Source organism: Brachyhypopomus gauderio, chromosome 18 (assembly GCF_052324685.1).
Source record: "Brachyhypopomus gauderio isolate BG-103 chromosome 18, BGAUD_0.2, whole genome shotgun sequence".
Lineage (NCBI taxonomy): Eukaryota > Metazoa > Chordata > Actinopteri > Gymnotiformes > Hypopomidae > Brachyhypopomus > Brachyhypopomus gauderio.
In genome coordinates this window covers 11,534,990-11,562,054 of record NC_135228.1, presented here as the reverse complement: position 1 = coordinate 11,562,054, position 27,065 = coordinate 11,534,990, and the positions used below count along the sequence as shown (strand labels likewise).

At 47.1% G+C, this 27,065-nt stretch overlaps 1 protein-coding gene across 3 annotated transcripts in view; it reads right to left on the bottom strand.

Moving 5' to 3' along the window:
* Nucleotides 1-27,065, bottom strand: part of ppp2r2bb (protein phosphatase 2, regulatory subunit B, beta b) — a 57,503-nt gene that overhangs the window by 4,206 nt on the left and 26,232 nt on the right. For 2 of the 3 annotated variants that reach the window (XM_076979321.1, XM_076979322.1), the window contains exons 2-7: nucleotides 8,377-8,474; nucleotides 7,222-7,387; nucleotides 5,450-5,562; nucleotides 1,590-1,767; nucleotides 377-541; nucleotides 81-250 (exon numbers count right to left, since the gene is read on the bottom strand). In XM_076979321.1, coding sequence (XP_076835436.1) covers nucleotides 81-250; nucleotides 377-541; nucleotides 1,590-1,767; nucleotides 5,450-5,562; nucleotides 7,222-7,387; nucleotides 8,377-8,474 — 890 coding nt within the window. Of the gene's footprint in view, nucleotides 1-80; nucleotides 251-376; nucleotides 542-1,589; nucleotides 1,768-5,449; nucleotides 5,563-7,221; nucleotides 7,388-8,376; nucleotides 8,475-10,237; nucleotides 10,671-27,065 lie in introns of those variants that run through there. The other variant, XM_076979323.1, reaches the window with a different exon arrangement.

The following is a 27,065-nucleotide window of genomic DNA, read 5'->3' as shown; positions in this document are numbered from 1 at the left end:
TTGTGCTAGTCTAGTGACAGCAAGTCGATTCCTCTGCATTTAGGCCCAGTGCCCCGGTATCTGTGTCTCCATCACGGTACCTGGTAGGTTTCCAGAGGCTTGCTCTCCATATTGAGATCCCACACCTTAACGGTGAGGTAGTCACGGGTCATTAGGTAGCGACCACTGTGGCTGAACTTGACATCAGAGATGGAGGAGATGATCTCTGAGAAGAACGATCGATTGTTTGGGTCCTCCGGTTCTTCAAAAACTGCAAGTGTTGGAACAAACCACAGCAGAACGTTAGAACGGACAGCAACCTTTTGGTTCACAGCACGTTCTGCTACTCAAATGCCGTTTACAGTTACTTAAGCTGCCGGGTGCTGGATGAACTTACATTTGGAGTGGTTGTCGCAGAGTGCAGCCGCACGCATGTCACACAGCCGTATGGAGCCCTTGCTACTGCTGTACACGAACGTGTTGCATTGGTTGGGGTGAAATTCTGCTGCTGTGATTACTTCAGTTAGCTCCTCCATATTGGCTGGCTTAATGTCTACAATGTCTGAGATGTTCTGGTAAAGGAACCACCACACATTCTACTTGAAGGTCAAAGTGTGCTGAGAATTAACAATAATTTACCAAATTGTGTATTTGAGAGGATAATTAATACTCCAAGTACAGCATTCAGCTGAGATACTGCACCCCTTTTATAATGAGGCTAAGCACAACATTTTCTTTGTACTGCTGTTCTTGAGTACGTTACACCTGCCATAATTAAAAACCTCTTGGGTTAATTTATCATAATAGGGGCCATACACAATACACATGTCGTTCTGTGGAGGTGCAGACATTACATTCTCACATTACATTACCTCGAATGGCTCTCTATAAAAGGAGCAAGTTTTTGTCCTTTTTTTTTAAATGAACATTTCAGGTACATTTGAAGCAGCATTCTAAAAACGGCTGACGACTAGCCCGCTGCCCTTATATTTCCCTTGAGTCTTGATTAAAAGTCGTACACTGAGCTAAATCCTCAGCGAGGAACTCATTCCATATCAACTATCCCCCTAGAGACGTTGTGGTACACTTCCACTATAGGCTTGAAGAGAAAAGGCCTATCTCCATCTTCAGCACGCACTGGCTTTCCATCATGGTGGGGCATGGGCTCAAAAGATTACTGCTTGCTTTTTGACTGATATTGCAAGCCCAGCCATGGTAAACAGGAGGCTTAGGGTGGTCTCCATGCACCTTGAGCGTTCCACCCCTCATCGCTCTGTAAAGGTCTTTAGACTAGTGATCAATATGGGATCAATGGGTAGACGTGTCTGAGACGTGCCTGTCACGACTGAACCACGCTGACCTCTGTGAAGGGTGCACATTAGTGATGAATGCTTGATAAAGGGCAACGCCTTGATGTGCATCAGTGTGAGGTTCACCACTGGAGATGAGCTTGGGAATTCTAAGGCAATATGGATTTAAACAACAATGTTTGGGGTTTTCTTGAGAGCAAATCTGGCTTTAACATTGTAAATTCCTGGATTCAATGGGATTGACCTCTAATTAAGCACATGCTCACGCTTGTTTAAATCTATAGATTAGTACAAGGATACTGAAACTTCTGTTGGTGATCTCCAGGTTCCACAGATTAATCCTCAAGTCATCTGTGGACATGTATGTCTCGAAGTCGCTGTTGACGGAGATGGAGTTGATGTGGTAGGTGTGCGCGTTGGAGAATACTCGCCGTGGCGTGGCCTCCACCATCAGGTCCATGGGCCTCAACACTGGCACCTTGTGGAGTCAACAGTTACAGTGGATCAAGGATTAAAAAGTGATGGTTCTTAAAAATGCTAATGAAAGATGTCAGCAGGAAAAAATGACTTGAATGTGGGAAGTATATCTTACATAAAATCATTTCTGAGTGTATGAGTCATAATCAACTGGTGTCCAAACATTTTAAGCATCTTGCCAAGTAAAATTGTTATTTACTTCTTGAAATAAGCAAAAGGATATTGAAGATGAAGATAACATTGTTTGATGAGATTATTTAAATGTCTAGAAATATGGGAATAAGCCCAGTTTATAAATAGAGAAATTTTATGTTTATTTGCTACATTCTAGATGTTTTTGCCTGCTAAAATAGCATTTGCATATTAATAGTGAAGGCACAGGTATATAGTGGATCAACTTGTTCTGCCACTGATTAATATTAAGAGAGCTGATTACACAGAGAGATCATAATAGGGGCTTTTCAGGGCACTCTGCCCCAATTACTAGTCAATCCAGCCAGTGAGCAGAGCGCTGCCATAGAAGCCTGGAGTCCTTCAGAGCTGCACAACCTTACTGCTCATCATTGTGTGCTGAGGACCCCCACAGTGAGGGTCTCTAATAGGCATCACGGTTCCTTTGTGAGAAGGCCGGCCCTTTAATGACAACTAATCTAAAGAGTGCGGCTCCTCCGTGCGTCGCACCACAGGGGTGCGCCACTGCGATTGGGGCTGGGCCGCGTGAGGTCCCCTCCCCAAACCACCCGGTTTAGAGGGAGAAGCCCCACTCTAATGATGAGCCCCGGCTCCCTGGCTGTGCCTGGCTTTTTAGATTGATTGGGGAAGAGGAAGGGGGGTTTCTGGTACTGAGGCAGGTCATTATCACTGCACACATGGGGACTTTTATTTGTGGGGGGGGATTTTTGGAGGGGGATTGAGAACCATTTCGGTTTATGCTGGAAAAAATCGCCTATGTTCATCACGCTTTGTGAAATAATGTATGTGAAAGACTAAATACGTAGAAACAACCCTGTGTTTGTATTAGTTCATTTTCATTTTAATGAGGTATTAATGGATTTAAAACGTAAGGTGATCACTCAAGACAGGAGGCGTTTCAGTAAACAAGATATTTTAGACAGCAGTAATATTTTCTTGATGACAGCATATTGTTTAGTATATTAAGAGGGTTGATTGACAAAATCAGTACATGAATCAAGTTGACGACCAGCTTGTGCTGACTGGGGCCATTATCTGTGAATCAAGCTTTAATTAATTTCAATTGCTGTGATATTCAACCACTAATGAGGAGGGGGGGGGGGGGGGGGGGGGGGGGGGGCTGGGGTTAGTTACACGAGCATAGTAGACACCATGCATTTTTTATATCTCTGCTATCTCTGCTAATGTTTAAATATTAGAGCTGTAGGCCTTATAAAACTGCCAAAATGTATTAGTCAATGGTAGTACAACATAGTGGAATTACTCAAATTAAGTTTTGTAATCATATCTAGTGTCTATGAAAAATCTCAGATGATTTAATTGTGTGTGTGTGTGTAGGCATACATTCACATTCATTACCCTGTTTGTTTTTTATTTATTTATTTTTAAACCAAACACACGCCACACTACATTGTGTCTACGAAAACAACAAACCCGCATTGTTCTTGCTCTTCTTCCTAACGGTACCTATAATCCGTTGTTCCGTCGAGAGGATTCTCTCCCCTCCCCCTGCAAAAACATTCTTCGCGGCGAATACCTCTTTTGTTTGGTGAGTTATAACAGGAAGAGAGCTAGTAAATGCCAGCTCGCACCTTGCAGAGGCGCTGTATGGTCGGTCAGCAACAGATGTAGCGTGCGGCCACCCACTCACAATCCCCTGTTATGTGTCCGTGCCCCCCCCCCCTCTCCCCGCCCCTCTCTCGGCTTGTGCTGTGATAAATGCTCTTGGTCCCCTAACGCACACACACTTGCACAGCCGCCTAGTGCTCTGGGATGAGTTACCAGTTCCTCCAGTATAATCTGCCCTGTCTCCAGTGGACTGCGGTGCAGGGGCGTGAAGGGAGGGAGGGAGGGCACTATGTAGGGAGGGAGGGAACTATGTAGGGAGGGAGGTAAGGAGCCTGTGGCTGTGACAGTGCGTGTGTTTGTAAAAAAAAAAAAAAAAGGTGTAAATTCGTGCCTGCTGGAGGGAGAGTATGTCTGACTATTGTCTGATGCTAAAGACCAGCCAGCTGTTCGCACCATGCCACAGTACCGTGATACAAATACCCTCCAGCACACAAGTGTAACACAGTGGAGGCACAGGCCCATACAATCACTTCCACACATTGTCATAGGACAACACAAAGAAATTGTGTAAGGAAATTATTACATTTCCCTCAAATCATATTTCTAGGGCTGGAACTGAGGTTGATTTTCCTGCATTTATATATTTGCCCATCACTAGGGTAACCGTAAGAGTTGGTTATGTCTGAGTTGCTCATAAAGCCACGAGACTCATAAAACGGCACCACTGATCTGATGCATAGATCTGTTTAGTAAATCCCCAGTTGATCCTTTAGGCCATTCATAATCCAGGACTTTGTAATTTCTAGATTAAGACTTAGTCCCACGGTAAATGAGTAGTCTTTGGAGCGCTATTGTCAAATTCTACCCCATCAGACTTTGAAACTGTTCCAAAAAACATCACTAGGTCTATTCACAAAGGTCTTAATCAGGTCCTATGTACCATTAAAAAGACATTAATCTGGACACTAACAAGAAATGAAGAAAAAAACCCTCTACCATCACTACTACACAACAAACGATGCTGATCACCCTGCTCCCAGAGACCCTATTTGTCACGGCCTTTCACTGTGCATGTCTTTGAAAGGGCAGACAACACCTTCATCAGGCTCACAGAGACGAGACTAGACGAGACTAGATGAGACAAGAGGAGACAAGAAGAGGGGCACCAGGCATTGTGTTGTTTGTCCCTGCTTCAACCTGTCTCAGGCACCTCCGAATTCTGACACTGAATTTTCACTCTCAGCATTACTTGGGAGTCCAAGGTATCATAAGAACAAAGCCAAAGCTAGTTGCAAGTTGGTGTTTGCCACATTTGAATAGATTCATTGAACTGTCCCTTTAATTAGTATTAATGCAGCATTACTGAAGATCTGACAATGGCATTAACATATGACATTTATCAGCTTCCCTCAGACCGAACATCAGGTCTCTCCTGGACACATTCCACATTCCCAGTGTGGTTGTGTATGTGGGGGTAGGGGTGGGTATGTAGGTTTTGGCATTTAGAGACGACCCTATTTTGACCCTCCTCCTCTGGGTCCGCTCTGACAGATGGCCTATTTCTGCTCTGGTCTTCAGCAAACCCAAAACATCAGCAAGGGTCTTTCTCCGCTTTCCTCTGAAGACCCTCTGAGACCTCGACAATCTCCTCCCACCCCCACAATCCTCTACCCCCCACCTGTGATTGGCAAGCCATCAAACCGCTCTAGTTCCGTAATCCTCCCCCACTCGCCCCGGGGAGCCCCCAGAAGCTGCCTTGGCTTACTGTGAGTATGAGTCTTAGCTGCCAGGCTAGCAGTGAGGCTTGGACCCCATCTCATGACAAAGATTCAAGCAAAAGATTTTTTGAGCCCGGGTGCCCCGCCCACCCACTCAGCTCCACCCCCAGTCCCAGGTGTCACCACTGCACCAATCGAGCTTACCCTCAGTGCCGTGATGGTGGTGGGGTCCCTCACCCTGCCGTCCTCGTCCTTCAGGTTGTAGCCCTCTGGCCTCTTGTCCCTCTCGCTGATCTTCCACAGCTTGACGGTTTTGTCTGTGGGCGAAAGAGGGAGTGTGAACCACAGCCACAACATGACAAACCTAAGACCCCCCCGAGTGACCCGGAGGGCCGAGAACTACAACAGGCGAACTCGGTAGTGAAGGGCAGACGGAGGAGAGCAAGAACGAAGGAGACGTGAGACAAACAAACAGGAGACACGTCAGCAAAGATCAGCATCTCTCAATTAACCTGATTAAACCCTCCTGTTGCCTGGCCTTCATCACTGCTGTGATGTGGCCAAAGACAGACCTGTGCATTCATGCTGGCCTCTTGGCACCCTTCCCGGTCTAATTAACCTGCAGAGCAAGCCAATGCCGATCACAACTCAGCAGGTCAGTGGACTGATGAACGTAAATGTCGCTGACTCAAAGGCACCAATTTCATTTCGTTTTTGAGTTCCGCTTTGTCTTGCAAAACTCAAGTGTTTTTCAGAGGGTCTGTGGCAGTTGTTCCAAATGTGCTACATGTTGAACACAGGGAGGTTGTGGCTGTAAAGGTGTGCCAGTTGGGTCTCCGAGGGGCACAGGAGTATAGCAATCAACAATTCAAATGAGTCACGGGCCAGGGGACACGACAGGCTGCAAAATTATGTAAATTATGCAAACATTTGCTGCTCCATTGCAAATGACCCAAATTATGAAGGTTATAAAGATTGATTGGTTGTACACAATTTTCCATTTACCCCAAAAGTTGCAGATTGGCCAATACATGTTTGGTGTTTACCATGCATTATAATCCATGTTCATAAATTTAAGTTCAAAGAACATATACAGAAGTTACTATATGACTGTGCTTGGAAATCTAGTAGATTTCCAGACACTTGAAATCCTTTTGTTACCTCTAGATGGCATAGACACAACAATTAGTGTCTGAAGCGTAGGTGGGTATTAAGCACATATATATTCATATAAATGTGTGATGGACTTTTTGTGAGAGGAGTGGGTACTGGGTAAGTTCACTGTCACTGTTTATCTTTTCATTATGCTGTAAAAATACAAAAATAATATTAGAGTTTAAGTTCAAAGTGATCCACATGGTGCAATTTAATCTTTGTGATTTGATTGTCCAAGCTTCCAAATCATTGTAATGGTCAGCTATACATATATAGTTTTGTTATTCTTTTTGTAGATGTCATTAGGTTATACTGTGTCTTAAACAAAACATAATGTATTTATGAAAATGTGGGAATTAATAAAATAAACACCACCAAACGTCTTTGTAGAGTGACTACATTTTTGACACCTGTTTTAGGTTTTGGCAGGACCTTTAGCACTTGGATGATGAGCTGAATCAGACATGTTGGAATGGACCAATTTGAAAATTGTCTAATAGGAATGTCTCCCATTTCTTCTACTATGAGACTGTCTTGACTTATCTAGCTATGAAAAAATGAAAAAATCCTGCTTTGTAAAATATTCCCCTAAGACACTGAATTACTCTGCTCTGTTCTATTGTCCTTGCCAGGGAGACACCTTGAGGAATTATTTTTTACCCTTTATAAATGATGGGTATTTTTCTGGATTTTCATAAAAGACAAGTGTGGGTGTAGGCTTTATCCAGCATTGGCGGACAGTAAAAGTATCTGTCTTGCAATTAGCGGAGAATAAAAGTATCTGTTTTGCCATTGGTGGAGAATAAAAGTATCTGTCTTGCCATTGGTGGAGAGGAGGAAGTAGGCTGCATTCTGTTGAGGCAGCCAGCGGATCTTGTTGATCTTCTCCTCGATTTCCAGGCTTTTCAGGTAGTCAAACTCAGGCTCGTGGCTCTGAAAGGTGCTGTAAACATTGTACTCCCCCCTCCGGTGGGGCTGGTTCTTACTCTGAACAAAAGAAGAATCAAGAGTTAATGAATCACGTCTATGGTCTATGGTAAAGGTAAACAAAAAGATGAGAATAAATAAGAATGGAGTTTGTATAGCATAAAATAATATGAGATTATGCTCTGCATATGAGAAGTATGTCTGGATTATGGAGAATTGAAACAAATAGCTTTCTCATATCAGGTCATTTCTTATACACTTTCTCATAAAACTCAAATGTGCCAGTCGTCAGAATTTCCCACCACTACGGCGGTGGCATATCGTTACTTTTGAGTGCATGGATAAACACCCTGCCCGCTTGTTTCTGGAGACAGGGTATGATCCTAAGACATGAAGGTTATCCACGGGCCAAAAGTATCTCAATACGGATCAAACCACGGAAACCCTGAGGGTCCGATCTCTCGTCAGGAAGCATCTGAGTCAATAGGATGAGATCAGATGAGCTGGACACCTTAATGTGAACAGATTTAACCTCGGTTGGGAGGTGGGGGTGGAGGGGGATGTGCGCCCAGCATGTGGGTTGGGGGGGGGGGGGGGGGTGCTGTCTGCAGCAAGAGATTAGCAGATACGCTGAAAACAGATTTAAAGAAGATGACAGTTGGGGGGAAAACGGGTGGGGTAGAGGGGGGTGTTGCCCCTTTCAGACTTTGACTGAGCCAGAAAGAACCCTGAGGTATTGTTCATGTGCTTTCCAATCAATCAAGAAAGTTGCAAAAATGTGTGTGATTAAATTAGCTCCCAAGATTATGCAAGGTTTGAGGTCTGTCCTGAGGTAATTTACCTTTATTATGTAGTGAAAATCACAATCTGATACAGTGTATGGTCGAAGAAATTGAACTTGTTCAATGGTGGTAAAGCCAGCAAAAAATACCATGAGTGGTGAGCAAAACTGAAATAGGCACATAATAATGAGTTCAGCAGGGAGTCCCACCTCCCCTGTCCATTTAATGGCGCCCCAGCTACTGTTACCATATGGGCTGTATACTTACCTCCTGTTCTCTCTGAAACACCACAACACGACCCCCTTTGTCCCCCGTGGCCAGGAGCTCTCCGGTGGAGTTGAACTCGACCGTGGATATGATGTCAGCTGGTGGTGGAGGGGGAGAAAGAGTGTAAAATTCAATACATGAGCAGCAGGAATGTCGAGTTTCGGCACAGCCTCTGGTAAAAAAAAAATTGAAAGAAAATGAAAACGACAGGGTGGGGGGGGGGGGGGGGGGGTGTCTGCCTGTCAAGCTTGTATCCCAGTATAGACTCAGCTGCCTGCATTTCAAATGATCCTGAGCAGACTGCAGTGACAGCATGGCTGAAAAGTAACTCATACCACCTGATTAACCCCCTCCGTCTAGGAGTTCACCAGGGTCGCCATGGCACCCGTCTTGTGTCATACGCGATGAAAGGCGACGCTGTGACATGGCCCCCTCCACCACCACCACCACCCCTCCCCGTTCAGAACCACGTCACTGTTTGCCCCCACACCGTTGATATGCAAATCCCTTCTCCAAATATCACCTACTTCCATAATTCCAGACAAAACAGAGCCAAGACGAACTCCTTTATAGGTGCCGGACTGACACCATCTAGCACTGAACCAAACCGAGATCACACACGCCTCAGTAGGTCTTTTTTTCCTAAGATGAGATGAGTCTACAGTCAATGAAATGGAAGTTGTTCCTGTCTTCATGATGGCAGCTTCACTTGCTTGTCAGATTAGCCCGTGTGTATACGTCCACACGTGGTGAACCACGGCCGGACCTCAGCAGTAAACACACATGCAAGCACTTTGGAGGGATCGCTCCTTCCTGTCTGAGACAGAATGGACTGTGTGAATATGGAAGACGGCGACGATTCTGTCGTCATTAGAAACAGCTGTATTTGATAGGAATAGGAAATGTTCTCGAATTAACATCTGACAGTGACGCCAGTGAAATGCCCACACGCTGTAAACAGCAGCATTCTTTCAAAGGTTTAGAAATACAATAAAAGGTTGCAAGGTTTCCTCATGACACAAACAGATATAATTAACACCTGATGCTAGCTGTGTTTTAGGAGACTTAGATATAGTTCGGTATAATGACCCTAAAGCAACACTGTCTGTTTTCCTAAAGAGAGACGATGATACCGGTCACTACAGACGCTTTGTCTGCAGGGCTGCAAGCATCTTCCCAGATGGCTCTCCTCGTTTTTTGGCTTTCTCACCCGCATTTGGAGAGCAGCTCCCTCTGAGTAGCTCACACGCACTTCACCGCGAATGACCCACATCCCACAAAAGACTCTGGGCTGCTTCCGAGAGCCCTCATACTGGACGTGTTCCATAGAAGGAAGTGTCTAATGGCTCTCCCACAATCGACGGGTAAGGGGAAAGGAAAGGGGGGGTATTAGGTTGAGACCCAGAGGAATAGCGACTCGGGGATAACCAGCAGCAAGCTCCCACACCCTGAATGCTTGGTTATGTAAATAAGAGCCTGTTTAGATCCCTTGAGCTCCTTTGCTGGTTGGAACTGACGTGGGCAGAAGAGGAGCTTTCAGACGTGAGCTCTTCGACAGGAATCGATCACCCAAAGAACAAATTGTATCGAGAAGGTCTGGAGCTGGAAGGAAAGATGAGTCCTCTCCACCCCCTGTCCTCAGCTAACCCACAGCTCCTCCACCTCGCGCCACTGCTTCAAAATAAGAGTACTGGCCATAGATCGTGTTCTCTCCAGCAGCATCTGACGCCATAGCCGAGACTATGGGCGGGTATCCATGCGAGGGGGCGCATCAGCTGTGGGTCAGATGGGCTTGTGGACCCATGGTTGCCTGCTCGGAAAAGCCCTGATTCCAACCCTACCACGCGCGATCGAGTCCTACCTTTGACACATCTTCCTTGGTCCTCTTCAAGCAGATGCATCTGTTTCTCCGGCTTTGAGATTCACTGTTGCTATGCAATCCTTCCCGAGAAAAGAAAGAACACTATCTTTGCTTGCGCTAACTGCAGTTGTCTCTCTCTCTCTCTCTCTCTCTCTCTCTCCCACTCTATCACAGGCAACTATATTCACAACCTGTGCTGTATCGGCTCGATTCTGAGCGGCTGCGTCCTCGTAAACCCCGCGGTGTGCCGAGCACTCGAAACGGCTCCCGACGGCGTGTGCGGTGGCCGCCGATCGCGCGCGCGGACGCGGCCAACGATGGAGCCGAGCACTTCCAAATAAAGCCCTTTGTTCCTTCAGGAGCTCATCACAAACGCAGCGAGCGTGGAGGGAGGGAGCGGAGAGACGGAGAGATGGAGTGAGAGAATCGGACAGCGAAAACGTTAGCTTGTTTTGGTTTTTTTCTGTCTCTCTCTCTCTCTCTCTCGCTCCTTCCCGACACACCTCCATGGGCTTTTATATGTGTGGAGAATTTAAGGGCATGGTTTCCATGACAACCCTTTCCGAGAACCGGGTGGGGGGGGGGGGGGGGGGGGGCGAACATGCTATTCCTGCACTGAAATGACAGTATACGTAGTAAATGTAAATGCGTTTGCACTTCCATAACTCTTTAACAGCTGCCGCGAGTGTAGCTCTCCGCATGTTCGACACAAAGCCGCGCCTAACCTGCGTTTTTTGCCGCAGACCTTTAACCAGACGCTCTCGTTTAATCAATCGCGCTGAATCTGGTGAACGGAGCCAGTAGGGGTTGCTGGCTGCCGAACGCTGGGAACCCGGACAGCTTGTTGGCCCTGAAGGCTCTGCACTGGTCTTCCACTCACGGGGACCCTGCCTGGCAAACACTGGTCCACAGTGACAGATGGGGGTGTCGTGTTCTGGGTTAAAGGCAGTTCTTTCAGACTTGGAATGTTTATGTAAGGGCTCTTGCACTAGCACAGATACTGTTTTCTTACGGACAGGCTGAGACCTCTCTGTTTCTCTCTCTCTTTCTTATACAAGTACTGACGTATCATATCCTGTAACAGTTGAACATATGATGGGGTCTGACCCAGATTTTCCCAAATTTGTGCTCCTTGTGAATCATTCTCCAGGATGCTTTGTACACCCACTTAGAAGGGCTACACACAGTGACACGAATATTCTCACAGCCTTCACTCAGTGTTCAGGTCCAGGGTGTAGTGCATGCGAAAGGCAGAGCCAGGGGCGTAAATAATTATAGGCTATCTAAATCATATTCCAATTCCTCACACAGAAGCAGAATTCCGAATGAGTTCACAAAACATGCTGACCTAATTAGGCCTCAGGAGGATCCAATTTTCTGATTCCTTTTCCTGGTGCTTTTCATCGTAATCTTGAGAGGGTAGCGTGGGGGGTGGAGGGGGCATAACATTCTGTCGGGAATGCAACCCGAACACAATTAAAACATCGAAAGAGACGTGCAAATGCTTCGGGGGCGAGCGGGAGGCTACCTTGTTATCGGCTGAAACAAACTGCCGCGTTTCGTTCCACGATCTGTGGACTCGTTTGGCGAGCACCACTTTGATGACGACGGCGAGCTTGTTGAGGTTCTGCACAACGGCGGGAGGCGCCGGCGCACAGAGGCCGCTGCCCTGAACGACGAAGAGGCTCACAAGCTCAGTAGCCCAAGAGCTATTAGCGAGTCACTTCCCCGGCCATTATTAACACATTAAACACGGGTGGGTCGCGGGGATGAAGCTCATTAATGTGGATGGCGTGGCGAGTGAAGAGGCACTGCACAAGCTCCGTCCTGTGATCATAGCCAGCCTGACACAGACATTATCTCACATGCACACTGTTGAAACAGGCACTCACATCGCAAGGTCCTCTTACTCATTTTTTGTTGGCAAATGCATTCTGGCAAATGCTTAGGGCAGTGTAGTCTTTCAATACCAATAGCAGAATTTCACCACTGATATTTAATCTCCCGTCTTGGTTACTGAAAGTAGGCCTTATAGCTACGTGCTGAACAGGAGTGTCCATATGTTTGAATGGCTGTGTCCATGCAGTCATATGAGAATGCCTTAGCCACCGTCCACCAGTAGCGAACCGTGACCATTATACCTGGGCCTGCTCCCACCCCCCGAAAAAAATTTGTTTCCTCTCCTAATTAACTGCAATTTAAAAAATAAAAATTAGAAACGCAATAAACAATAATATCTGTACTAGATAACTTCTTAAGCAAAATAAGGTTCCAACAAAATAAGGTTCACAGCTCCGTGTTCCTCGGAAGCGGAATATGTAAACAACGCGCACGAGGACATCAAAGGACTGAATCAAAACTAGCTAGCGGTGGTACGCTAACGCCAGTTAGCGTCGCCACAGCGGGCGGAAATTACCATACAGTTAAGCCCGCCCACTAAGAGGGAAGATATGATTGGTCAATTTTACAGTCATTTGAAACTGGTATTACACTGAATTATAACTGCCTGGCCCTCTGTAAACGAACAGCGGGCATCACAGTCCTGATAGGGGGAGACACAGGCACACAGGTGAGACTTAACCCCTCACCTTCCAACACAGATAGAATAGACACGGGTGAATAATTTTTTGCTTATATTTTTGCAATTGTTTAGATGTCCATTGTCAAACTGTAAGTAGATAAAATAAAATTGGATAAATTATATTATATATATATTTATGTTTTAAGAATATTTTAGGCCCTCTGAGAGGGCGTAGAGGGCCCTGGCGGTTCCCCACTGCCGTCCACCACACATATCCGAACCCTGGGCCACTCAGGAAGGTGATGTTCTTTATCCATTCGCTCCCTGTGTCCTCTTCTCCTTCAGTCACGTCCAGCCATGCTGTAGGTTACGAGCCTACACCAGCCCGGACGCTGGAACTCCGCTGCTGCCAGACGATAAATCAGGAAGCCGATGAAGCTGGCGAGGTCAAGGGTCGGCGTGCTGCACGAAGGTGTGTCCCCCGATAACAGAAATCCACCCCGAATAATAACGCTGGCTGGGGAGGGGGGAGGGGTGCGGTTGGGTGGTGGGGCGCATTTATCACAGAGCCCAAGCGCTTCTTGGTCTTATTATTACATGTGCAGATCAAAGATTGCAGATTCAGGGTGCCCTTCCACTTGGTGATTGTGGTGGAGATTGAATCTCTCTGTGGTCTCCACAGTGCGTAGCATCAACAGGAGATGAAAAGCCTAAAATTAGAGCCCAGCGGATACAGTTGCTGCCGAATCGTAGGCTGGCCCGTAATCAAGGTGCAGAGGGCATTGGGGGGGGGGGGGGGGTGATTATTAAACAAGGCAAGATACAGTTTCATCACTGCATGCTTGAAAGGCAGCAGGAATGTGCCAGGAAATTAAAAAACCAACCATAAAAAGACAAAGGATCCAGGAACATAGCTGTTTTCCAACATGGATCCTTCACATGGATCAAAACAAAAAAAGAAATGTATGTATATATGTATATATATATCTCACACGCACACTGTTGAAAGAGAGACACTTCTTTCGTCCTCTTACTCATTTTATACACACACACACACACACACACACACACACACACACACTAGAAGAACTGGGTGACCATGGGAGGCCAGGTGGGGAGGGTAGCCAGCAGTAATCTGATGGTATATTGAAGACACATATGTGCGCTGAGGTTTGAAAAGGATTTTTTCATATGACATATTGAAGAATCCTCAAAATTAAGGTCATAGGATCCTCTTCTACTAAGGCTGCGTAAACGCAAGCAGATTGTACATGGATGAAAGAGACGGTTAAGTTACAGTACTGGGAGAGATACATTAACAATAGCGCAAGAGATGTCATAAATATGGGTATCCAGTGAACAACATTTGCAGTGAACAATACAGCAAAACACTACAGTCGCATAAGACCCAAACTGTACAGTCGCATAAGACCCAAACACTACAGTCGCATAAGACCCAAACAACTAAACGATGCAATTCCGGAAACACCAAGACTGTGGGATGCAGCTGACGCAAGCTTGTCCCATGTCATCAGTTGCTCAACACCTGCATGACCGTAATGTTTAAGCACAGGCATCAGACAGATTGGCTCTGGGAGAATCACGCAGGTCGGGCCCTCTCTGTTCAGTGGACACACAGACGGTCATCTGTTCACGCTTGGCTCAATGGAAATCCCAAATCTCAATGGAAACCATCCCAATGTCTCAATACGCAGGTCTGCACTGGAGCTAAGCCAGTTTGATGGTATCAGATTGGTTCAGTCTTATGCTCGGACCAGTTCGTGCTCAGCCACGAGCCACGAGTTTCATGCCATTTTTTGCTCCACTAAATGGCTTTTTCATTTCTGCTAATCAAACATGTGACCGATAACACTGCCAACCATGTAATTCTCTCCTGGGGTTATAAACAGCTATCCCATGTCACACACCTCCACGGGCATGACTACCAATGGATTAATTTGTTTGGTCTGAAATTGCGTTCGCTTGGCAAGCCCTGATAGAACGTCAGCACAGAAGTGTCGACACACGCTGTAATTCTTCAAAGGTCTTTGTTTCACACGAGCACTCGAAGCTAGACATAGTAAAACTGTTAGTGACATTAAGTCTGTAATGAATAACACCGTCAGGGGAGCGTCATTAAAAAAAGTCGAAGCAACATTACCATTACTATGTTAATGGGTCATTTAGATACCATTTTGTTTTCTCCGGTGAGAAACCAACCGTTGATAAGTACATGCCTCCGGTGAAAGGGAGGATCGCTAGGTTATGGATAAGCATCTCCTAACTCCTGGAGCTGTGCCAGATCGTGCAATCTGATTTTCATTATCATTGTAACCGAGCAACCGGACATTAAAACGTAAGAGGGGTCTCTTAGCATGTCCCTGAAGGACTGGGTACGGCTTGATCCGTACAGGCACGGCCGGCCAAAGCCCAAACCCAGTGTACGCTTACTGACCCTGCACTAAAGTCAATATCCCTAAATTTCACACAGATGGAAGAAATTGCACTGAGGAGCGCAACATTCCACGAAGCATATCGGCAAATCTGAGCCTGAGAATTCGGAATGCCGTTTTGTTCAGGAAGGGGCGCGCTGAACGCTAACGTGCACAATAAAATCTGTGAATACATAAATTAATCTGACTGGGTTTTTGGGTTAAACTCTGCATCCCAACCCTTCCCCCCAGTTCCCCCTCAACTCCTCGCCAAATAACCTGCCCCCCACCCCCCACCCCACTGTGCTGAGAGCATCAAACGGGAGGATTTTCTTTGGGAATAATGAATGTGCCTCCCGGGGTCGCGGATGAAACGCTTCTTATCATGGATAAATGCGGAGTGGCCGGGGGCTGCTTGGGTTGGGAGGGGCGCACCGCCAGACCGCCTCCGTAACATCCCGGGCCTGACTTCCTGTCTAATGGTCTGGAAAGAATCCGGATCTGCTGTGTGATAGCCAAAGTGGTGGAAGCTTTGCTCGGAGTTCGTTGCTCGGCCCTGCTGTCTTTCTGACAGGGAAGCCAATGGCATCCGGCCTGGACCAGGGACGGATGGGTCGCCATGGTTGCTGGATAGCTCTTCCTTGCCACTGTCACCTTGGCTTGCTCATTAGTGACCTGAGCCCAGACTGTCTGTATAAATGATTTTGTGACAACACGTCTTATAAAAAGTGGCAAAAATGTAAACTTGGATTGAATTTTAAAATTCTGAGCTGACAAAAATAGAGATGTCACTTGATGATGTCAGCAGGATCCTGCTGTGTTTTTTGGGACAGAGCCAATATTAGGGAACATTTCTCATATTATAATTTATATATTATATTATAATCTTGGCTCCATGTTTACTCATTTTGTATAGGCTTATGATTTTATAACAATTGACATATATATATAAATATACATGTATAAGCGTTCACTATCATTAACTGGAACAGAAATGCAATTCTCACTTCTGATCAAAGAAATACTACCACAATGTCACATAAAGCTTCATTTATTCAAAGAGAATTCAAACTCTGTTTTAAATGTTTACCCTGAGATACCGGGTGTCATCTCTTCTAAAAGAGACTTCAAAGTGGGTGAAAAAAAAACTGTAATTGCCTTCACTGCCAAGAAGAGACATGTGAGAGCCATTGTAGAGACACTGCTTTCTGCCTCACGAGACACGCGAGCCATCTGAGTGTGTTCCCGTATTCCGTCAGTTCCGTCACACACACACACACACACACACACACGTGTGTGTGGAGATGCATGGTAGCTCTGCCACCTCGCAAAGCAGCCTCGGCTATCGAGCCTCATCTGCGACAGGCCTGCGCAAAATGGCGGCGTGAGAGACAAACTGTAGGGCCGAGAGCACAGATCCAGGATCTGTCCCTGGTGTCCCGTATTACAGTCAGTGACCCACGCCGCCCCAGCTCACTCCACGCCGCCCTTGAGGGCAGTGAATTCTCTGTGATGCTGGACAGCCATTGTTCCCTGCCAAAGACACATCATTCTGGTGTGTGTGTGTGTGTGTGTGTGTGTGTGTATGTGTATGCATGAGTGTGTGTATGGTTGTGTGTGTGTGTGTGTGTGTATGGTTGTGTGTGTGTGTGTGTGTGTGTGTGTGTGTGTGTGCGTGTGTGAGTGTGTATGGTTGAGTGTGTGCGTGTGTGTGCACGCGCGAGCCTGTGTGTGTTAGTGGGCAGATGTATGTGCATATTAAAGCGAGGATGGCTAGATGCTGACTGCAGGGATTGCGGTAAATAGAGAGGTGAGGGGAAGTGATGGGAGTGGGGGGAGAGGGGAGTGGGGAGGTGTGGGGAGTGGGGAGGTGATGGGAGGTGAGGGGAGGTGAGGGGAGGTGATGGGAGGTGAGGGGAGGTGAGGGGAGGTGTGGGGAGGTGAGGGGAGGTGTGGGGAGGTGTGGGGAGTGGGGAGGTGATGGGAGGTGAGGGGAGGTGATGGGAGGTGAGGGGAGGTGAGGGGAGGTGATGGGAGGTGAGGGGAGGTGTGGGGAGTGGGGAGGTGATGGGAGGTGATGGGAGGTGTGGGGAGGTGATGGGAGGTGATGGGAGTGGGGAGGTGTGGGGAGGTGATGGGAGGTGAGGGGAGGTGTGGGGAGGTGATGGGAGTGGGGAGGTGTGGGGAGGTGATGGGAGGTGATGGGAGGTGTGGGGAGGTGATGGGAGGTGTGGGGAGGTGATGGGAGTGGGGAGGTGTGGGGAGGTGATGGGAGGTGATGGGAGGTGATGGGAGTGGGGAGGTGAGGGGAGGTGTGGGGAGGTGATGGGAGGTGTGGGGAGGTGATGGGAGTGGGGAGGTGTGGGGAGGTGATGGGAGTGGGGAGGTGATGGGAGGTGAGGGGAGGTGTGGGGAGGTGATGGGAGGTGAGGGGAGGTGTGGGGAGGTGATGGGAGGTGAGGGGAGGTGTGGGGAGGTTTTGGGAGGTGAGGGGAGGTGTGGGGAGGTGATGGGAGGTGTGGGGAGGTGATGGGAGTGGGGAGGTGATGGGAGGTGAGGGGAGGTGTGGGGAGGTGATGGGAGGTGATGGGAGGTGATGGGAGGTGTGGGGAGGTGATGGGAGGTGATGGGAGGTGATGGGAGGTGATGGGAGGTGAGGGGAGGTGATGGGAGGTGAGGGGAGGTGTGGGGAGGTGATGGGAGGTGAGGGGAGGTGTGGGGAGGTGATGGGAGGTGATGGGAGGTGATGGGAGGTGATGGGAGGTGATGGGAGGTGAGGGGAGGTGATGGGAGGTGAGGGGAGGTGTGGGGAGGTGATGGGAGGTGATGGGAGTGGGGAGGTGATGGGAGTGGGGAGGTGATGGGAGTGGGGAGGTGATGGGAGGTGAGGGGAGGTGATGGGAGGTGATGGGAGTGGGGAGGTGATGGGAGGTGAGGGGAGGTGATGGGAGGTGAGGGGAGGTGTGGGGAGGTGATGGGAGGTGAGGGGAGGTGTGGGGAGGTGTGGGGAGGTGATGGGAGTGGGGAGGTGTGGGGAGAGGGGAGTAGGGAGGTTGCTGAGCTCAGGTGCTGCAGCCACTCTCTGGGTTTCACTGCAGCTGTAAACGCCCGGCACACAGCCACTCACTATCAATAACCCTGCGCACTGGTGGTGGTGGTGGGGGGGGGGCAGATCAATGCCAGCCACCACAGTGCAGCACAAGCCGCCCCACGTATCGCCCTCTTACAGGCCCACGCTACGCAGATGGAGATGGAGGAGAAAGGCTTCAGTTAATTGTGCACTGCAGTGATTCGCAACGGCATTCATTGATTGGCTGTTGTTTGTGAACGCTGGCAAATGTTTCTCTGTAACTGTACTAATAGAAACTGTTCAGTATATATTATACTGATACACATGCATTAAAAAGAGTGTTTTTGTGTATATAAATTGTATTGTATATAAATATATATGTATATAGTACTTATATATATGTGTGTGTGTGTATATATATATATATATATATATATATATATATATATATATATATATATATATATAGTAATGTGCACAATGTTTCCAGAGAAACAGGATGTTTTGGACTGAGGTCCTTCATCAGCTGTGCAAGCAAAGTGCTGGAACCTCCTCCTGATTCAGAAGAGCTTTGCTGACGCAGCAGTTGATGGACCTCTGTCCAAAACGTCCTGTTTCTCTGGAAACGTCACTTCGCTACAATTTTGAATACATCTCTGTATTTTGAACATCTCACTGTAATGCAATTTGAATCTCTCTCTCTCTCTCACACACTCTCTCACTTTCCTTCTCTCTCTTACTTCTGTGTATTCATGGAGTCATATATTAATGTATCCCTTCAAGAATTTAATTTGCAGTTTCTACTAATGGCAAGATATAGGGTAAATCACTACAGCACTGCATTCTAAATGCTACATACTCAACACACTACACCACCTTACACACTACAGCACACTACACACCTACACACTACAGCACACTACACACTCGACACACTACAGCACACTACACACCCTACACACTACAGCATACTACACACTCTACACACTACAGCACCCTACACACTCTGCACAATAAACACTACATACTACAGCACACTACCGCAGCGCTACACCCTACACACTCTACAATACAAACTATAGAGTCCTAACTACTACAGCACACACACTACACATTACAGAGTCCTAACTACTACAGCACACTATACACTACACATTACAGAGTCCTAACTACTACAGCACACTATACACTACACATTACAGAGTCCTAACTACTACAGCACAGTGTGCACTACAGTGCTGGCACTATTCACCTGACTCTTCACTACAGCACCCTGTGTGTTGGCACTAGCCTCCTCCATCACGTCAACATCTGGCCACTCGCATGCGCGGAGGAGAGGTCAGAGGGCACCGAGTATGGCTGGTGCTCAGCAGGCGCACACGCACACCTGCCAAACTCGGAGGCTTCCCCGACGCGACTCCGCCCATTTCCATGCCAGCGCCACGACGCCAGCCAATTACGGACGATGCCAGCCTGGCGCCGGTGGTTGGCCGGGGGTCTGTGCCACGGGACCTGCAGGTTTAAGAGCGCCAGTGTCAGAACTTGATAGGAGACAGAGTGGCTGGGTCAGGCCTCCTCAACTCCAGTCGTCCACATTGACATGTGTAGCTGTCGGATGCTTTATGAGCTTAAGCGTGTGTGTGTGTGTGTGTGTGTGTGTGTGTGTGTGTGTGTGTGTGTGTAAGCGAAAACGACCTATTTCGTCTAGCTTCCTCAGTGTTTTCATTTTGCAGTCCCCAGCATTGGTGGGCTGAAGGTGCTGCATTAGCATCGGAAATGAAATAAGCAAACACAGACGGGCGGGCTGGGAGGCAGCGTGGGTGCCGCTACACTTAACCGTCGATGCGAAACCTCTTTGGACATCGAGCACGCTAACATGCCTGCTTAATTATGAACAGAATGAGGCTTTTGCACGCGCTAAGTATGCAATAGATAATTATATCTGTTAAACTAATAAACAACAATTTGGGACTGTGATATTAACCTCTTCTTCATGTCATATGCAACATTACTTTGATGTTTTTTCTTGTTTTTTTTTTGTTGTAAATGGCCTAGTAAATACTGTTCTGGTTTGGCCTGGACAGTCTATTACGAGTATCAATCAATCAACAGGAGCAGCTGATGGATCAGAGTGAACGCGACTAGCCAGCCGACTCATGTTAGGGGATGTGTGCGGGATAATGGGAGAATACATAAGGACTCTCATTAAAACAAATCTCTTTTACATTAATGGCGCAGAACTGGCTCTTTCAGCGTCCCCTCTCCAACTGAGTCGTAAAGGGCCCTGGTATTAATGAGCTCGTAATAACAACTCGGGCGCATAATAGACACAAAGCGCAAAGCGGCGTTTGAAGACGCCGGCCCGCTGTCGTTCAGACCGGCGTCGGGAGGAAGAGTCCGCAGACGCGGCGGCATCTGGAGCGGTCCACGCTTCGCCGGCGCCGGCTTTATGTCTCCACCCGGGAGTTTCTGCCTGCGTGGGAGTCGGGCCGTATACGGTGGATCTTCGAGGTAAACAGTTAAGCGCTGGGCTGAAGGAGCGTTCGCACACTCACAGGGCATGTGGTGGGCGATCCCCGTGGGTTTGTGTTAGGAGTGGGTGTGCATTCGCATTGTAGCGGTGAGATGTGTGTGTGTGGGGGGGGGATTAGGCAGCCTATATATATCCACAGAAATCGTAGCCTGAATCTACAGCCTTGAGACTTCCCTTTCCAGGGAAACATCTCAGATGGTTCATTGTGCTTGCTGGGATTTCTAGAGGCAGTTCCGGAAAAAGAACAGGTCAGACCTTCATGGAGAAGGCGTATGGGATGGATGACTGCATTAATCATAACCGGCAGCAAAGATCAAAACCGTGCAATTGCAGTAAAGGACTCGCGGAACTCCAGAAACAGGGTTTGGTTTCCGCCTTTAAGGGTGCAGTAGGTATTAAAAACACTGGCTAGCTGTTTTGTGTAGTGTATGTGCGGGGGAAGTGGGTGGGGGGTGGGGTGGGGGTGGTTACAGTGCCTCAGGGTAATGCAGAAGTGAGTCAGGAGGGGGGCAGCCAGAATAACACCAGCAATCCAAATTTAATGAGCCCACACAAGAGGGCCACAAGCATGCAGGGGTGGAAGCTTGCCCTTTGCTGCCCCCCCCCAACCCCCGGGATCTTGCCCTCTGCTGCACCCCTCCCCCTCCACTCCCCTCTCAGGATCTTGCCCTCTCCAGTATCCCCCAGCAGAGCGGCGCTACTGTAACGCTCTGAAGGCGTTGTCATTTCTGTGCACCAATGAGTAGTAAATTGACAGTGCCTCCCCAAGCATGGGAAACGGGTAATTACAAACCCCCCGCATCAAGAGAGGGTGACTGTAGCACCAGGGGCCCACGGAGTGTGGAGAGCTACAGCTGGTGAGTCCATGCACCACTATCAGATCATCACCACTCACCAAGTCCTACTTCAACTGATGACAGCTAACCAAAGGGGGGTCTTGCACACACTGTGCAGACACATGTGTCGTAACGTCTGCTTGTCGTTGTTCATGGTGAGCAAACCAAGTTTGCACGAAATCCCACACGTGCATTTGCCTTTGTGTAGTCACGAAAGGTACTGGGAGATGTGGTATCTCTACATTTTAATGTTCATCTGATATTTTTTATAATTTATTTGATTTATATTGATACAGCCCACTAGATCTTGGCCATCAAACTAAAGCTCCAAACCAGTACCTCCCAACTGATAGCATCTGGAAAGGCAAGGCAAATGTGTTTGTGTAACACTTTTACTACACATCGTCAATTCAATGTGCTTTACAGGGACTTAGATCTCAAGATATAAGCTTGATTATTCTTCTATCACAGCAGGAAGGGTTTTGCCAAAGAAACAAAACATTACAAAAACAGTTTATTACAGTAAAGGTTAGCTATGGTTGATTTAAATAGGAAAAGTTGAAATTAAAATATAAAAATTTAAATAAAATAAAATCTAAATAAAAACAAAAGGAATAGATGAAGAATTCAAATAAATGAGAGTACACAGCAATGCTTCACCCTCAACCACGTAAGGGACCTGCTCAGTCACATGACCCATTTACTTCCTCCTGCTGATTCTCCAGTACAATATTTCTAGTGTCCAAATTTAGCTGTTTTCTGTGTTTGCTTTGTGGGTGGGGTGGGTGGGGAGATTTGGCTGACTGTATTCTTCCATTAACTGTTGTTCTTAGATTGTTAGACTCTGTGTGTTTTGGATCAAAGCACTGACTAAATGGTTTGGTGCTAAATACAATGATGACATCATGTGTGGAAATCTGAGCCCAAAGATACAAATATTTTTAAAATATATATATATATTTTTTTAAAAATTCCTGAGGAAAATGACGCCACAGATGATAAAGTCTCCATTGTTAACCTACAATCATTACATTAACATTAGTACAGAAGTCATATTTTTGACTTCTGAAGAACTAACACCACCCCTGAGGGCTGAAATAAGTAAATCACCCAGTGAGAAGTGACGTGGTGCTGTGTAAGCTCAGGTGTTTCAAACATGCACGTTCTGTGGACGACTAACTGAATTCCCACGATTCAACAGGCAACTCCTGACTAGTTCTGACCAGTTTAGGACGCCACAAATCAGAATATGTATGGAAAATATGTGCAATACAGTATCACCCTCGAGATAATTGCACTCTTATCATAGTCTCATAAAAGCCATTATATGTAATACACCGTGTAATGGTGGACTGATGTATACGGTGGATAATGTCATTAACACAGACGCTTCCCTTTCCCACAGTACTGTGTTGAGTCTTGAAGAACAAATCCTGGCAAAACACCGATATAACAGACTGCTGTAGACGCTCTGAAACAATGGAGGACCTCCGCCTCCCCAGTGTCCTGTCTCTGCCCTCCTGACTGTGCCCTGCGCTGGGTTCGCACACGCTCAGTTTCCTCCTCCTCCGCGTCTTTTAGACAAAGAGAGCCGGAGGAGAGGCGAGCTGCTCGGGAACCTTCCGAAGGGCCCGGACCAACGACCTTTCCGTAGTTTGCCGTTGACCTTCACCCTGCTTTCTAACGCTATTGTTTACATGAAATGCCCATCGTTGCTCCTGCGCGACCGGTTGAGCAACGCTGCCCGGGCGCTTCTCAAAAAGCGGGCGGCTAAAAGAGAAAAACACATGTGGTTTCCGTAAAGGGCCTCACAGAACAACAACGTCTTTCAAGGAAGTATGAGACTTGGCCGCAAGTCAAACTGAAAGCGCGCAGCTGTTCCATAACAATGAACGGGGCTCCAAAATCCTTCGGACTACACTGAGATTGAAGCTAAACAGAACCGATTTCACTTCTGTTTGTACACACCAGCGTAATGGACCTTGCGGGCGTTTTACGTGCTCCTTGCAACGGCAGGGCGGGTGTTTGAATGACCACTGCGGCCGTGCCACATGTAGAATGGAATAGGCGGTTAGCCGACGTGTTGACTGATGTCTTAACGCGCTGAAATTGCTCCATCTGAACGAATGATCACCTCATGTTGCACTATTAATGGTTTGAAAGCCCGACAGTCCTGTCACTGAGATAAAATGATGGCAATTAAAAGACACGCTGCCTTCTCCAAATAGTAATTTGGCTACAAGGCCAACGCGCCTTTCTTAAACTAACGACACGTCGCTAATGCAGTTTCACCATGATGAATTTTATGCCTGGACAGTGACTGGTCGTCACAGCCCTGTTTGAAGTCTTCGCCAGCACTCATGCCCGATTAAATCTCAATACCTCATCGTATTAACTTATTATTGCATCAAGTGTGATTAATATACAAAGCACATGCCTTAGAATTCCTTTGAGATCCTTTAAAAATGACAACGACAAGGACCTGAAGCAAATGCCAGAACGGGCAACAGCTGGAGCCAATGAGCTTACAGACCAATCAGATTTCGAAAAAAAGCTGGCATGTCATTGGACAGTACCTGTCACGTTACCTGTAACTTACAGATAACAATGGTATTTGGCAAAAACTGTAGAACAGAATTAGGATTAGGCTTTATTGTCCAAGTATATTCACACATAAAAAACTGGTTTTAGGTTACACAATCGCTCATGATACACAACAGAATTTGCTCACACCAGGCTCAGATATGCTCACAACTCAACATGCACACTAGTTCATATTAGCGCACTAATTATGCAAACCCCTGCTCACTCTGTATTGTAAACGTATGCACACTCCACAGGGATTTACCCTGCAAGCAGTAGCACAAAGGAGCATCTCCCCACAAACCTGGTATAGAGCTGCAAATAACCATGTACAGTACAAACACATCAATATTCACCCTCACCTCCCAATTATAAAGAACTGGTGCCAATCAAAGTCCAACATTACACACAACAGCATATGTTAGCTTAATCCTGTGCAGTCTGACACATGGCATGTGCGCGCGCACGCACACACACACACACACACACACACACACACACACACACACACACACACACACACACACACACAGAGACTTATTTGAGGTAAGCTGCTTTTGCACCTACTGAAAATGTTCCCTCTTCACAAATGAAGTAAAGATTTTTTATGGAGCATTTCTCTGTGTGACACATTCATACCCAAGCAGAAAAGGGCTGTGTTTTTAGGTCAGCCAGATCCCTGGTTAATAACGGATTTCGGAGAGCTTTATTTATCCTCTTCAGCAGCCCCCGTGTCTGTTTTCAACCATCTTCCTCTTCCCTTTGAACTTCTGCGCTGTCCCAGAAGACTCAGCCTTATTTTAGGCTTCCTCTGCTGAAGAGGTGGGGTGGGGTGGAGGTGTGTGTGTGTGGGGCGGGGGAGGGGGGGGGGGGGTTCTCCTAAGATAGCCCCACCCAAACACTATACTTACTCAACCTCAGCCTTCGACAGTGGACATGCCACTTAGTGTGCTGTCAGCGCAAAAAAATATCTGGTAATTACAGAAAAAGCCTGTTTTGGAACCTAATGCTTGTCTTCCACAAGCCCACATGTGAGATCACTTTCCACATTTGAGTGCATTTGAGTGCATCTGCTTTACTTGTGAAATGTTTGCTGTAACACTACTCTTTGAGCGTCTGTCAACCACTTATTCCTTGATAGAATTTCTTACTGGACCAAAAATACTTTATTTATACCTTCATAAAATCTCTAAAATTGAACAACAATCTGACAAAAACACTAAAGACTAAATTTATTCCCATTTTCAACATTCCCACCTCCTATCCTCCTCTACCTTCTGCACCAATCAGGTCCACTTCGCTTCCCGGAGAACCTCCAGGATTGGTCTGGATGGCGGGAGGGGGGGGGGGGGGGGTTTCTCTGATCGGATTAGGATGAGAGTTCAAGCTCGCATCCCATTCGCTCGCCACTAATCCACTAAAACACTTACTTGGGTCTCATGTGTCATCTGTCTTTTTAACATGGAATCACACGTTTTTGCTGTTGTCTAGACACATCAGAAGGTGATGATACCATATAATGATGTATGAAAACAACAGCAAAGAAGCTTTTCCTGTTTCTCTTTGATGTCAACTGCAATACAAGAACACAGAGCCACTCAAATACTCGTAAAAGGGCAAGACATCTTTTGGTATTCATGCTGTACTTTCCCTCCATTCTATTGTCTGCAAGTGGTGTCTTCAACACCACTACCATTAATGTCTATGTGTCTTTACGTGCTTATGTGATGCACGTGGCTTTCATTTTAAGGTTTATGTTTAGATTGTTGCCGCTACCCCAATATTCTGACTGTGATTCGAGTATCAGTGCAGTGGAAATCACTGACAAACACTGAAGTAGTGTTAAAAATGTATGTCATAATTTATTGATCAGATTGCCCCTATGTAAGAACAGCTATGATCCCTTGCAATTTTTTTCTGGGGAAAAAATGGGGGGGGGGGGGGGGGGGGGGCAACAGAAAAATGAATGCCAAGTGTGCCACAGGGGGGCGGGGTCAAGGCCAGAGCTTCTAAAGATCTGAGCTGTTTTTTTCTCATTGAAGAATTCTGGCTACATTATGACAACCAGGGAGACAACAAACCAACAAATGAGCACATAGCCCCTCCCCCCGGCCCCGCCCCCTTCAGTCCAGTCTCGTTCAAAGCACAGTGGTCGTGTGACAGCTCGTGCTGTGGCATCCAGTGATAATGCCATATTACAAATGGTGTCCTCATTTAACTTGTCGTCTCTCTTTTATTGACCGAGACTAAATTTGGCGCGGCCTGCTTCGGCGGGAGGCGGTTCCAGCGGCGAAAGATGAACGAGTACGGCACCTGCATAATTCAGCAAGTGTGGTCTGAGGGGAGGCGGGGCTTGGAGGAGCACTGACGTTAGGCAAGGGGGCGTGGCTTCTGGATGATTTGAAGACTTCTGGGCGGATCTGGTCTCCAGGTCATTGGGCAAAATTTGGGTGGTGCGCATGACGGGCATGGATAGATGATGTCGTGTAATTCTGAGTCACCCTTAAAGTTGAGTCCTCCAGAAAGCTGGTTATGTGAGATAGAGGGTTTAGCCATGTGCTTATGATCTAGTTTTGAGCAGAAATTCTCAAAAGTCTAATGCAGCGGTACTCAAATCTGGACCTTGAAACTAAATTCGGTCCTGGGTTTCATAATCCCCTGTAGTTGATTAAATGATTAAAGTTGGCCTCTGTTGTCACACCTGACTTCCAGATAACGGACAGGTGTAAACTCTACAGGGCCTGGACGTTGAGGACTGTGTGTGGATGCCTCTGGTCGAATGCATCTTCACGCAGGAGGGAGGAGCTCACATGATCTGGTTGTGAAAGGATGAGCGACTCATTTTAAATGAGT